The sequence below is a fragment of the Platalea leucorodia genome, assembly GCF_965183815.1.
Source record: "Platalea leucorodia genome assembly, chromosome: 5".
Taxonomy (NCBI): domain Eukaryota; kingdom Metazoa; phylum Chordata; class Aves; order Pelecaniformes; family Threskiornithidae; genus Platalea; species Platalea leucorodia.
The window spans coordinates 94,661,920-94,677,358 of NC_138827.1; the positions used below are offsets into that span (position 1 = coordinate 94,661,920).

Sequence of the window (15,439 nt, forward strand, 5' to 3'; positions counted from 1 at the left end):
AGCGGACGTAGCTCTGCAGGAGGCAGCGATGGTGATGGCTCTTTGCAGAATCTGCACAAGTAATAAAGGGCAATTCTAATGATCACCCTCAAAGCAAAAATCACTGGCAGGATGAAAGCCTCTGGAGTGCCCTGGACTAGGCCATAAGCAACTGGACAAGAAACTACAGAGCAGAAGTAGATTTGCAATTCGAAGAGATGATGTAGTGCAAAGCAGTAAGGTATCATTTTATGAAGCCATACAGCACTTTTCCCTAGCAACTGAAGAAGGATACCATGTACATATCTGGTTTCCCGTCTTCCAAAAATGAATTCCACCAGAAAGTAAAGAACAGGAGAACAAGGTGTCAAGGGAATATTTACCCATAAGATACCCATGCTGATAAAGGGAACACCACAGCAGTTCCTTCAGGTACATTCAATTCAGAGTGGGTGTCTACTTAACATACACAGAGCTGTACAGATGATTTTATTATTGCTGTTTACTTAAATCTAAATTCCAGAAAGAAGGTAACTAAGCAACCGGTGAGGGTTTCTAATCACTTGACTAGGCTTCTCCAAAGGTCACATGCCTAAGAAGATGTAAGGTTATAAAAGAAAAACTGTTCAAAGCTGTAGCCTTCTGCTTGATAAACATCCATTGATTCGTGGCAGTATTTGAAACACTAATATGCCTACTTGCTGCACTGCCCCACTTACCTGAAGAGGCTACTTTCAATCAAAAACTGAACGCAAGGCATGGTCTGTGAAAAGATAACTGACAGAGAGTGCGTACCCAGGAGGCTATCAAGCAACCAAGGAAAGAGATTGGTACACTGGTATTGTTGTAGTTATTGGGTATTATAAAAAAGGGTGCTGATATCATTAATATGCTTCATAAAATGCTTTTAAATATCCTAATTCCTATGTCATACTGTTACATAGCCGTAAGTTTCACTCCTACTGCATGAAGTCCTAGCAAAGGTTCAGAATATCCTTCTTTCCTTCCTTCCTTCCTTCCTCTTTTCATTACATATCCCTATGTAATGGATAATTGTTACATATAAGATATGCACACAGTGGATTCCTAGAATTGTCTGACAACTGAAAAGCCCAGTGAACCACCACTAGGTTCTTCCTTCATCAGACAGAAAAAAGGCACAACAACGCTGAGCACTTACAAATTGAAGCTATATATATACACACAGATCAGAAATAAGATGTACATCTTTATCATTGAGCTTAATTAAACATAGGGGTAGGGTAGTGAAGGACGTAAGAGGTTTTCTAATTGCATCCAGCATTCTAATTATGAGTCACGTTTCGTATTTACTCCGGCCCTGAGGAGTAGTCAAATATTTTTCTTAGAGATTGATTTTAGCTCAAACTAAGTTAGAAATTCTTGGATTAAGCCTTACAGTTGTGCTCTTCTGGATGTCAAAATAGATGAGAATACCAGTTCATTTTCCCCATAATTTAAGAACCTATTAAGAATCAAATCCTCAGGGCAGGCATTTTTCACTTGGCCAATGGGTTCAGCATTCTGACAGTATCAAATCCAGCTGCCACAGCTGAGGTATAATGGATGAGGTGAAAGTTAAGTTACAGACCCATAGCAAAGTTTTTAGATAATGTCTAATTGCAAAGCTGCAAAGATGCAAGACTTTCCCAATTCTTGATCCTTTTTTTTAAACCTAGCATAAGGTGAGAAAAGATATGCAAAATAAATACATGAGCAGAGATGACTGAAGCCACCTACTGTTCCAGGTAAAGTGTCACCTTACTCACAAAGAAAGAGCACTCCAGAATCATACGCTGCCCCACGGAGGAGAGGAATGACTATTTTCTCCCAGCAAAAAGCTTTATCAGCAGCTGGTGGAGGTATGACAGATATCTGCACCCTTGTCTGCCACACAGTAGAGTCTATCTAATTCTTGTTATTTTAATATTACTGCCAGTGTTTTGGATGACAGCTTCACCAATATAAGAAAAGGAGAAGAAAAAAAAAAAAAAAAAAAGACATATCTGCATTCATTATTTATTATGTCATGGCAACATAGAGCGCCACGAGTTCATTAGAAATTATTTGCCCATGATACGATTTATTTTTTTTTATTACAGTAATAAAGGAAAGAATAGCTGGAGTCTGACACATGCAATAAAAACCAAAACAAACAAACAAAACAACAACAAAAAACCAACAAAAAAAAAAACAGTAAAAGAAATGTGAGCTTTCTGCTCCTGGCATAATCCAGAATGCTCATTATGAGTAAGGTTTCCTATTTACTCTGGCACTGGGTTAAGAAAGATGTTGACAGACTGGTTCTTGGGAAACACAGAATTTAACTTGGTACCATCAACAAAATAATATATACTAAACACCAGCTGCAACTATCAAGAATCACTATGTTAAATATGCTGTACAGAGTTAGTTTTTGCAGTACTGAACATACAAGCTCAAACAAAACCCAGTAGCCAAAAAAATCCTAGGAGCAATGGATCCTACGAGCATAAGCAGCTGCTCGGTCCTGCACTGCATTGTACAGAAACGCAAGATTGTAGCTCTGTAATGTAAGAATAGGGATATTGCTTTATAGCCTACGCAGTAGCACTACTCCATTTACTCCATTTCACCTGAGCAGGCTGCCAACTACCTCCATTAACTTACCGTGAGGAAAGTCCTGCTTTCCTGAGCAGAGGGAATCAAACAAGAGATGTTTCCTTTGTTCAGAGTTTTGAGATCTTTCCAACCAACTAGACATAAAAAGCGCCATCTTTTACAGCTTTTTCAGAAGGCTGTGTGCCTTAAGATTGTTATTCTGTTTTCTCGATCTTTCCTTTTTTAGTGCTATTTCTCACTTTCTCCTCACACACAGTTCCAGCACTCCAATCCAAGTCCTTCATTCCCAAATTTAACAGATCAAAGAACTGCCCTTTGACTGTATAGCTAGTTACTAGTTCAACCTCTTGTAAGACGTTTTTCCACGTCCCTAATGCTTCAGTCTTCTATTAAGAAATTACTTCTATTGCTATTTACTGGGTTGGTTTATGCACATGAAAAACCACTGTTACAACACAAATGTCAATAAATTTCTTCCTTCAACAGAATTTAGATTTGCTTCAGCAGCCCAATAAGCTATTATGTTGCTAAAGATTTACTAAAGGGCGGAACATTCAAGAACGTTTGTACACCGGTTACGGAGGGCAGGAAGGGGGACCATTCAGATTTCTTTGCGCATCTTGAATGGCTCAGTGATCATACAATGTTCAAATCCCAAAACAGAAGATTGGACTCAGATCTTTAACGTGACAACCTGCTCTAATCGGCCCTGCTTTGAGCAGGGGGTTGGACTGATGACCTCCAGAGGTGCCTGCCAACCCCAGCCGTTCTACGGCCCAGCACTGCACAAAACTCTTACCATGAAGTAATAAGCTGTACCTGTCCCAAAGTGCACAGGTGGGTCTACCATATTTTTACAGTCTCTGGTTTATCTGCTACGTCAGAGTATATTGCTTCCTCTTAGTTTCTCCTCTTATGAAGAAAAATAGGGAATTGCAAGGATTTTATTTTGGTCACAAATTTTCATCTTGAGATTCAAAATTATTTCTCAAGTTATTTCAGCACTCTTTTCTTTCTTGGATTTCTTGATCATTGCTTTGTTGATGATTTGTTCAGCACTTCTAAGTTTCCTGCATGTTAATTTGCAACCCAGCAGATCCCACTGAGAAAATCAAGCACTCATGAACTATGTACTCTGACTCTCTTCCCAGATACCTGTAGTCCTTCCCAATTCTTGCTTTGCCTCAAGACCTACAATTCTTTCAACTACTCTTCTAAAATACATGAAAATGTAGTAGCCTGATTTTACCCTCTTTTATTTGACTGCCAAAACAGAAAGATGACGAAGTGTGAAACTATCCAAAAAGTACCAGTAACAAACACATCAAATATTCATCCCACTCCTACTTACTCTTTCATTAATGAGCCAGCTGGGCAGAATAAAAGCAGTGTCTCATATGGCCTACAATCTTACAGTGGTTTATACCTGATCTTGGTGAATATTCATTATATTTTCAAAGCCACTTGGTATATTTAAAAATAAAGCATAAAAATTTCATCATTTCATTTAAGACACACCTTGAACATAACCAGATATATCTTTTCACAATGACTTAAGAAAAATTCTCATCAACAAGAGACTGGAAAAGCCTGCCAGCCTTAGCTTCTCAGGCCATCAATATCAAAGAATTTTCAGGAAGGGCAAATAGCAGAGGTAAGTTAAAATATATTTTGCAGTCACTACATGTGAACCACCATGAGAATCAACAAAGACATACATTGTATAACTTTGGTCACGTGTACACTGAAAAAGTACCTTCTCATCTTGCCCCAGAAACTCAGAGAAATCAAACGACCTAGTAAAAATGAAACCCATATAAACTGAGTTAAACTCAGCAGGACAAATTTTCATAATAGCTTCAGCACTACAATTCCCCTGAAGTCAAATGGAAATGCATTGGTTCAGCTTAGCAGAACTTGGCACAGCAAGCAGTTTTGTACTGTTCATTCTGAGTATCAGCCTGTGAAATGTTGCATCTCTAACTTCCATATGGCTACATCTTAAGTAAGATTACGCAGTTCTTTTACATCTTAGCATTTTATTCTAAGTATTTAATTCATAGCACATCATGAGTCAGGCTGTATTCTCTGTGTCTTTTTCCGGGGTTTTGTTTTTCCTTCCGTCTCTGCGTTCTCTCTCAAAGACATCCAACAGTCAAGACTGGATCTAACGCTGCCCTTCCATGAGAGGCTTTCCACTAATTTCAATAGATTTTGGATCAATCTCTTGCTGTCAAGTTTATGAAACTGGAATTTTTATAACTTTGCAATACGTAATTAATTGGCAATTCCACTTGGCTTTTGTCAAGGAGCTCAGGTTATTTTCAGATATGTTAGGATACACAGACAAATACAATATTTAAATCAATAAAAGACAGACCTATAAATAAAGAACTACACTGAAGTCACTCTGGCAAACAGTAGTAATGCTTTTGCAGAAACCCAGAGTTTTGCACAGGCTTCTGTACTAAAGCAAGGTAAGGCTAGGCACGCAGAAACAGGAATAATGCACAGCGTGACCTAAGCACCTACATGAATTTGCACCGAACTCTCCAGGAGTCCAAGAGCAGGCTTCCCCACTGAGGCACTGGCACACAGAAAACAAGGACTATGAAAGACCAGGTGTAGCTATAGGCACATATGATACAAAGATTGTATTATTTACGATTGTATTATTTACGAGGTAAGCAAGCAGCCAGGAGGAGTCATGTAATATTTTCCCAGCGTAGAAGAAAAATAATTACATGCAGTCTTTCAAGCAAGAGATTGATTAAACACAACAGGAAATTAGAAATGTGCCTCCCTCAAAAATGGGACACAGTAAGAATTGCCTTAAGAGACACAACCATCTCTTCGCTTGTCGGTACTATGACGACTCTCCTGTCAATTCTAGAAACAGAGGAATAACCAGACTGCCTATCCAGTGATTCATATTGCCAGCATATGGTAACATTCTTTCACTCAGTACTGATCTCATCGCGTAACCTTAGCTGTCTTCAACTAGAGGGCATGGCAAGTAATTCATTGACTTAATTTAGCCTTATGTGAAGCAGAGGGACTGTATGAAAGCAAATTAAAAATGAGCATAAAAAGCAGGAAAATATGTTTGCTACTTTGCTTGTTCACTTTACTGGCTTAGCCATAGGGATATGTTGATTCTCCTTTTGTATTGGGATTTATTTTCTCTATACAGTACTTTACAAGGTTCACTTGAAAAAGCTCAACAGAAGGAGATTTCAAAAATATGTTAATTGAATGTTAACAGGAATCTCTGTGGACGCCCACAAAAGCAAGATACTCAGGAAATGTCTGTTAAGATCTCCAAATATGTGCAGGAAGACTAATTTTAATCACATATTTCTAGATTTATTTTTATGAATCAATGCCACATCAATCTTCTATGGCCTTTTATTCCGAACTGTTATGTATGGAGCCCTGCCAGAAAGGAACTCACAGCGCTGGCAAGCTGTTGCATGAGCCTGAGTTAATGCATGTAAAAATACTGCTTACTGTTTTCTTAGTTTTTAGGAAAGGACTATGAAGACAAGTTATAGGCCCCTTTGTGTGGCTTTTTTTTTTTTTTTTTTAACTTGATCCTACCAGTTATGTAAAAGCTCAGTTTCATCAGGCATCCCCTCCTTGTAGAAGAGACTTCATTAGAGGTGTTTCAGAACAAGAACTACTTTATCCCCCTTTGTTGTAAAATTGTAGTCCATTCCAGGGGATAGTTGAACTACCTTCAAACACACCAGATGAGATACTGCTAGCAATGGCAGCACAGAACAAAACCAAAGCAGATAAATGTACTGCAATTCTCCACCTAGACGTACCCAAAAGTTGAGTAGGAGGTTAAAGTCTTTTTTATGCACTAGCTGGAACAATTCTTGAGCTGATCTCCACCTGATCTTCTCAGCTACCACATGCATTGCCAACAGAAATGCTGCACAATGCACAATAATGCAGAATATAATTTCCACTGTGATCAATACTGCACTGCAAATTAAAGACTTTTTTTCCATAGGATCTATACAGCAAGCATTAAATATGCTTACTTCGCAAGCATATACCTTTTTCCATAAAGAAGGCATGCAAGTATTGATATACTCTTACTTACCAAAACAGCAACAGTTCTGTAATAAAAAGGTTGTGTCTATCTCTCTCTTTGTACAGCAGTTATAATAAACTGTGTCACCTACTATCATTCACTAATACAGGCTCAATCTTATCAGATGTTCTGTAATCTCAACTTCTAAAAATATCACGGGCAGTTGAAGTGATTTACATTCAAAGAGAAGGGGTTCATATTCCGATCTTGTTAAGGGAAGCTCAAATATAATACAAGCATCAATTTTAAAACCATACTCTAGTAAGAATAATGGAGTAAGATGCAAACCAAAAGATTTACAAATCCATTACAGATTGCAAATACAGTTCATTTGATACAGATGCTGCAAGGAAAAAAAAAAAATGGCAAAGCCCTAACAATTACTATCTTGGCTAAGAAGAAACTGAAAATCACAATCACAGGGAGGTTTGCCTAAGGAAAGGCTGCATGTTTGGGACCAAACAGTAAGTTGGCAGAAGGAAAGAATACTTGCTGACATTACAAAATGTTTTTTGTCAAAGCTCTGGAATCTGTAGCATCACAGCTTGACAGCAAAAGCTCTGCAGGCCTCTACCAAAGCCAAAAGTAATTAAGTGTACTTACATGTACTCCCTGTGTGCAGAATGCACAGCAGCTGCGTTGCTGTAACGCCACAAAACTATCGCTGATGACAAAACATCCAGGGTAGCATCAAACTGAAAGAGAAACAGAGTCAATTGTTTTGTGGGCCATCAAATGTGCCCTGTACTAACAGTGATGCATTTACTATCCTGCTGCACAGGCACAAAGCAGCTTCAAATAAATCATTTTAATGAAAGCAGGATTTACATTTATTAAATTGATCTTCACATTTTTGCCATGTATTATTGCACAATGATACACTTCTGAGTTCAGGAAGTCAATCAAGGGATTAAAAACTTTTTATTTGTAATCCATCACCTGTGGAGAAGTTAAAAAAACAAAATCACCACAATCTACCACTGCAGCACCACAAGAGTTAAAATACTAAGATGATTCTTACGCAAAGACTAAAAAAAAAAAAAAAAAAAAAGTGTTTGAAAATGCCTATCAAGCATTCCTTTTTCCTGCAATGTCACTAATTTTCTGCAATAGAAGGTTTTGTTTCAAACCAAGCAAATATTAACTTTTTTCAAAATCCCATTGTATCCAGATTTCATATTATTCTGTATCATCAGCAAAATCGCCATGTTTGTATTTCCAGTTAATGAAGGTAACACCCAAAACCAGGCTTGTCCCACTCTAGGAACTTTCATCCTCAAGTCAAACTTCCTACAGAGTCAATCTAACCTTCAAATTTGAAAGCAAAAACCAAATTATTTGAAATGAGTCATTTTGCTTGTCACTAGGAATTTTTTGCTCTGCCACTAATCAGGAAAGTCACGGCAACTACTAGAGAGAAAAGCTGTCATCTTGAAGTCAATAGGAGTTTTACCACAGACTTCAATAGGAGTTTTACCATAGACTTCAATAGGAAAAGGGTCACGCAAAGCTCAGAGCGGAACTTCAGAATTTGGCTCAAGTTGAACAAAAGAACTGATTAAGCTGAGAGATTTTGTCAAAGAAAACCGTATCTGGTGGATATCTATCAATGATGAGATATAAGTATTGATATTAACTCCAATGTAAGACTTAGCAGTCAGAAACTGAAAAAGTATAATCAAAGTATCTTTACTATCTTTTCCACAGTATGACTTCAACAATATTTTTTCTAATCCACCATTGACTTTGCACACCTTGCTATGAACTTACAATAAGAGTAAATACAGTATTTCATGTTCAGAAAAAGCCCATGAAAAAAAATGGTAGAGAATATTTAAATTGTGTCTCTACTTACAGCAAATCCAAATGATGATGCACTGTATCTCATTACGGAGACAGCTAAAGGAAAGAAAATATTATTTAGAATCACTTTAAATTTTTTTTGCATCCTTTCTTCTTCTCTTGTCCGAGAGCTACAAAACTAGTTTCAACACATGGGCTTAGTTTCACCCCATTCCCACTAGAATGACCTGACCGACACTTTAAAAAGGTCTACAAGAAAGGCCTTGTGCTGCAGGAAATGGTTAGGTCACCCAAGAGATGTTTTTCTTTCTTCCAAAACCGTAATGGGGCAGACCTTAGCACAGCATTCAGAAACAGTCTGTTTACGAAACACGCTGCATTTCAGATGCAGTTTTGAGTAAAAATATGTTGAAAACACAATTTCAAACTCTCGGAAAACTTTGCATGTCTCAATGTGCTCCTTGCTCCAGCTAGGCACAGAAGTCCACCTGAACTGGCTGACAGAAAACTATGCAGGCACATCCAGACTTCATGACTGCCACCTTTTTGACAAAACGCCTAAGGGTAATTCACACAGCCCCAAGAAATGCTTCAAATTCCATCGCATCAGTGATTGCCAATGGAAAAAGCATTAGCAGGAAAGATTTTGACCAGCTCTGATTTTGACTGCATACTGCCTCTAAAAAATAAATGAGACTTTAAAAATGGGCTAACACCCAGAAGAAAATATCATTTCTATAATTTTACTCCATGCATCCTAATTCTATCATCTCACAGTTCCCAATTCTAGGAGGTACTATGCAAGGAAAAATACCTTTCAGTAGCCCAGAGGAATACCAGGGAAGAAGCAGGCAACAACGGAAGAGGCCATCACCTGGAGATGGGACTTCATCAAACGGCAACTCTCACAGGCTAACAGTGACACTACGGCTATGTTAAGCTCTCGAGCACTGAGCAGCTCTAGCCTTCTTGCTGTGTTTTGTAGACTATCAACTGAGAATGGTACTCACCGAACCTGTGCACCCTGAATAAAACGCACAGCACTCTAGTTCCAGTATTAAGAGATGAGGGCTTGAAATAAAGCCTAAAAGGATTAATTTTACTACTCATTTATGAACAGATATCAGCTAACTTACTACGAAACATACATTTTTGTAAAAATAAAAATACTTGAAAAAAACAGACTCATCAACGACTTTGTCAATCTTAGGCTGACAAACACAGTATCTAATTTTCAGTATTCCAGTATTCATTAGAACAGCTTGGCAGAACAGAGCCACTATGGTTTGACTGTTCTTTTCAGTAACAGCAAGCTGCAGTTCTGTGGCACTTATCTGGATAAACAGAAATGAAAATCTTGGAAAAAATAACTCTTTTCTTCTTGATCTAAGACCTAGCTGTGGCCACGAGCATGCCAGATATCACAAATATTTGGACTTTATCATTACAATTGGCCAAAACACAAAGAAAAGTAATGAAGTTCATTTCCAGATTCCCATTTTCTCAAAGTTTAAGAGTACTGAAACAGCTAGTATGGACTTACATCTCCCTCCCATTGTTAAATCACGATTTCCCGCACTTCACCTCCTAGGTGAAAAAAGAGGCTATATTTCTTGGTCAGACTAGCTAGGCAAGAGCTACACTTGACAAGCTGACACTAGCTTGTAGTGATCCACCTGCAAATTTGAACACTTCACTGCATAATAATGTATTACTTATCAAATTTTCATTGTATGCCTCCTTAGGGTCACACAGTTTCAAAAACTGCAGAAGTTGCATCAAAAAAATATGGGCATTCACAGGTACACACAAGCTTGCAATGTTCCTGTCATTACTGCTTTCATATGATGCAGTTCAAAGCCACACTTTTACTCCTACTTCTATTTCTAGCCTGCCCCTGTAGTGGAATTAGCACCTCAGCTTTTACTAAATTGCCAGGTTTTTTTCCCCACTTGAATCCAGACTTAAAACAAATTAACACTATGATTCCCTTAAAAATGAATATATAATTTCTATGGGTGATGAAGCGCATACAGATAGCCACACCTTAAGAATGCTATTTGGTGTATTTAAAGCATAAGGTCTTCCGCATGAGAACTGTCTTTATTTTTATGTATTCTACCGCAGTGAATATCCATAGCGCACACAGTCTGCGTGACCCGAGCTATCTAAAGCGGTAATTAAAACCAAGTATTAACTAGCAGTGTCACAAGTCTGCTTAAACCTTTTTGCTAGCTGGTGAATATGACTGGAGGAAGACTTTCCAAGGACTGGTACCCTACAACACTAACTTGTAGTGGTAAAAGGCCATAATAAAACTAGTAATGACCATTTAGGCACTGGAAAGATATATTTTTATATTATTTATTTACATACTGGTTTTCTAATGGGAAAAAACACCCATTTGTTTTTCTTTCAGAGTCAAATAACAATGTTAAAGCACCTTCAGCCCTGACTTAAGCACGTTAATACTTCCAGCTGACAAGTACAGTCATAAAGCTCACCAGTAAATCACCCCAGCTTGAATGCGATGTTTGCCCATGAGTCTAGGCTCTATGGCAGAGAAAGCAACTGTAATATTGGCATACAGGACATCAACCAAATCAGATTGCCACAGGCTGACCACATCCTCTAAAGATAACGACTGGCTCCCATTCTAGGCACTGAAGCTGAAAGGACTTTTAGAGAAGTACTTCTTAGCACCCAAGCACTTGAGACTCCTGGGTAAAGGAATAACCAGTGGTCCTTATGCCTCCAATATCACGGCCATGCTCCTGGAGCAATGTACGGCACTGCAGGAATGGATCACAGAGCTTTTGCTGAACCCTCACCTTCCTTCACAATACACATTTTCAGTTATTCTCAGAAGAGCCTCTGATGCAAAAAAAAAAAAAAAAAACCCAGAGATTCTTAATCTCCATATTGAATCAGTACAATGGTGGGAAACAGGCAATGAGGAAAGAACAGAGCAGGTAGCTTACAAATCCTGTGGAGCCACTGCATACATTTAGCAGCTACACTGCCGTGACAGTGGGAGCCTGCTTTTAGCTATTTTATTGGCTAAATTGGACAGCATTTTATTACCTCTACAATAAAGCAGATAATCCTAATGCATTTTCCTGACATTTGTAAACGGAACTTACAAGCAGTCAGAAACTAAAAATAGAGCCAGCACAGTAAGCCACAAATCTACCACTGCCTCCACCTGCACAGCGACATCAATTTGTGAAGTCTGCCAGCCTACAGGTCAGATTTCACTGTAATTCCTTTACCCCCTCCAAAATGATTCCAAATAAAGAAAAATACCCTATTTCCCACACATTCTACCCTCAACAAAATAAGGGGTTTTATTCATTTCCATGTGCCTCAGAAAAATCACATGACTAGGGCCCCAACCCTACAAAATCATTCCAATTTAACTCTTCAGCCATCTAGTCCCCCACCAGCCTTCGCCAGGTTTAATCTATCTAAAATGTGTTCCTGGAGAGCCAGGACCCGACAGTGACCCTAGGCCTCTCTTTTCCTTCTCTGCATTGGGAGAGCACCCTGGTATCTTTTTGCACAAACGTAGGAGGCAAGAAATAGGACAGGAATTAACTCTGCCTCCAGTTCTCCCAGACAGAAATCTTTGGGATGAGTCTGGCTACAAATGAGAGATGGTATGTACAAATGGCTCCTCTATCCATCATAAAAATCTCCTCTTACCTACCCAGAGAGGGGAAGACTATTTTTAGGAAGCTCCTCTTGATGGCACAATCACTCTGTCATGTTTGCTTTGAAATTAGCCTTTTGAAAGACACACCTGGATGTCAGCACATAAAATACGGCTTCAAAGAGCATGACCTGCACTGAGCAGAAATCAGGTAGGCAATTTGAACATCACTGAACGCGCTGGGTTTATTTCTATGTATATTACCTTGCCTATCTTATAGGTTGCACAGAGTCACAAGTAAGAGGAACTGGAAGCTGTGCTGAATCAGAAGTGAAGCTGAAATACAGTCTGTTTTCATTGCCCAGTGTTGGTAAAACACCAAAAACTAACGTTACAATAAATATTTCAAAATAAATCCATTCCAAGCAGAGAAAACCAAACGAGTAATACTTTCTAAAAATCCCTCACAACAACTGAAGGCGAAGAACATAAATGACACTGATACCATTAATACTTGTAAAAAACCCTACTGACCAGGATCAACAGGTATTGGACTTATTGGACACATGCATTTCCCCAGGCCCTTTCTCCCCTCCTGGAAATTCCAGTAGAGCAAAATTTAAGGGTTTTTATGCACATGCCCAAAATTTCTGCAGTCAGCACAGTAGCTACAAATGGCTGCTAAACATCCAATACCTCAGACACAAGTTTGCCAGACATCTAATCTACATGGGCAGATCCAGCACTATCCATCAATGTCATGTTTCTACACCCATATTTCTATCCCAAAGTAATTGGCAAAACTGTACCAACTCTATCTATACAAAATCTTCAGCTCATTTTCCCAGTTTATAATTGCATGAACATGGTAAAGACCCTTATTTCCGGGCAATACCATTATACCGTTATGTATGTATCTACCAAGTAGAAGCACAAGTTTAATGTATATTAAACCTGGATCTTGATCTCATTAGAATTTATGGCCAATTTGTAAAGAAGTCCCTAAGAGGGTTCATTTTTCCACCTGCCTGACCTAGTGACTCTGTGCAGAATGAACTGCAGCAGGGTACTAGGAGACTCTCATCCTTGGGGAAGACTCAGCTGTGGGACGTGATTCAGTGAACGGGGCCCTAAAGGAGCCAGACATCATGTCCTCAAGCTCTGCCACTGCCTGGGGCATGACTGTTAGGCCAAGAAACTACTCTTCTCGAGTTTTTTGTTTTTCCAATGTCTGAATTTGTTTTCTGTACAAATTCTCCTAACTTCAGAGTAGCGACTGTATCTTCCAGTCTGTCTCTACTGTCCCCTGGACTATAGGCAGTTTGTTTTCATCTCTTGCAATGCTCAAACCTTTAGCAGCTGCAAACTTCCATAATTTAATTTACTTCAGTGAACTACAACAGTGTATATCAGTTGAAGATTTTCCTCATTTCTTATTATAGAAACAGTAGAATTTCACAGCTTTGTGCAAAAGTTTTCCTTTGAGTTTAACTCAAACAATTCTTTCCAGTTTGCTGACATGCTAGCAAAAAAAAAATAGTCATTTCTGACTTCAGGATTTTCTATCCTAAATAATTTATTTTTCAGTTTTTCAATTTCAGAATTTTTTAAAAACCTACTTTTTGTGATTCTTGCAAAGACTTAAATGTCAGTTCTCCCTTAATTGCCTTTTTTTACATGTTTTCTGATTATATTTGTCTTGTGGCTGCATCAGTGCCTCATGGTAAAAGATCAGAAGACATTTCAGGGGTTAACTATTCACAGTATTGGCTTTCACGCAGGCAGCATGGATGTAGTTTTCCTAGACTGATTATTCATTATACCCTGGTGCTCATCAATAGCAGTAATCTCAAAGAGCAGCAAAGCAGTCCAGTCCTAAAGCTTCCCTAGTCTCCCAGTTCACTTCTGTTTAATTTGCTTTCATCTTCCCATTTACTACTGAAAGAGCACCCATGCCTCCACTGGCATGTCCCACAAATGAACAGGACAGATTGGGCAACCAAACAGGATTGCACAATCCTGAACTATGAAACAATCCTACCACAAGAAACAAGGTATAACTTATCAAACGATGAAAAAATTATCCATGTGGAGAAAAAAATGAACCAGCTTTCTCTACAATACACAACAGACAGTTCTCAAGAGCATACCAGTAATATAAAAACACTGAATGATAGAGACATACACACCCCGAGGGTAAATCTGTTCCTAACTTCAGAAAAAATAATGCCTGGGCTCTCTTTTAACAGCTGCTGAAATATCTTCTATATACAACAAGCCTTCACTGCCACCCGTCAGTGACTATAACACTAAAAAATGGTCAGCCAAATATACCGAAGCAGTCCATTCTGTATGCCACTCTTTCCAGCATAGCTAGAGACGAACACGAGAAACCATTTGTTTCGGGAAAGCTTTTTGTAAAACCAGAAAGCAGGCAACTCCAATAAGGCAGAGTTAACAGCAATTTCCAGGGTTGCTCTGAAGTCCATGCAGGGGTAATACTGCAGTATTGCACTGCAGTGCCGGTTCTGGGAGAAAGCAGGACCCCTCCTGTCCAGCATCCCACTGTTTCACACACTCCCATGCTTCCTTTCTCAGGTGCCAACCTTCTGTTTTCAAACAAGATCATCTCAAAAAAAGAACACAAATAAAACAGAGAAAAGAAGGAGTGGTATTTTTGTCTAGTTTTGGCTTTCCAGGGGGCAGGAACTAAAAAAGGGCCCATATGTTATAGCTCCAGTTGAGCTTTATCGGGATACGAAATGCATATGTTTGCATTTAAGAACAGGAATAATAAAACTTGAAGGTCTATAAGAAATATACTAGTTTTCCTTCCAGGCACATGGTGCAAACTCTCTGCAAGTGAATATACAGCTGCATAGTTTAATCTGTTATATTTCAAATGGGGTCACTTGAATCACCCAAAATAACTTAGTGCAATGACATTAAAGCACATTGTCTTTTAATGAAACTATGTATTATTGATGCCCCAACTCCAAATATAACAGCTAAAATGGTCTAGAATGTTGCAAATGCCCGTAACTGCACATTTACCAGAGAAGCTTTTGCAGCTTATACCTACAATCCACAGACTTTGTAATTTTGAGCCTGAAACTAGCTTCCAAAACCAAAGCAAGCATTTTGGCCCTGGACAGGGACAAGGAACCAGTGGTACCTTGGCTAAAAAAGCCACAACCAACCAGAAATATTGAGTGATATCAGATACACTCAAGAGCCGTTTCTAAAGCCCTGTGGCCAAGATTTGCAACTCGCTGTATCCA

General features: G+C 38.7%; 1 protein-coding gene across 1 annotated transcript in view; it reads right to left on the bottom strand.

Annotated features, from left to right (window-relative positions):
* The window catches only part of TMEM163 (transmembrane protein 163), a gene marked incomplete at both ends in the record, with an annotated part of 103,547 nt that overhangs the window by 32,655 nt on the left and 55,453 nt on the right, over positions 1-15,439 (bottom strand). The window contains 2 exons of the mRNA XM_082312241.1: positions 7,307-7,398; positions 8,559-8,602. Of these exons, the coding sequence (XP_082168367.1) occupies positions 7,307-7,398; positions 8,559-8,602 (136 nt within the window). The remainder of the gene's footprint in view (positions 1-7,306; positions 7,399-8,558; positions 8,603-15,439) is intronic.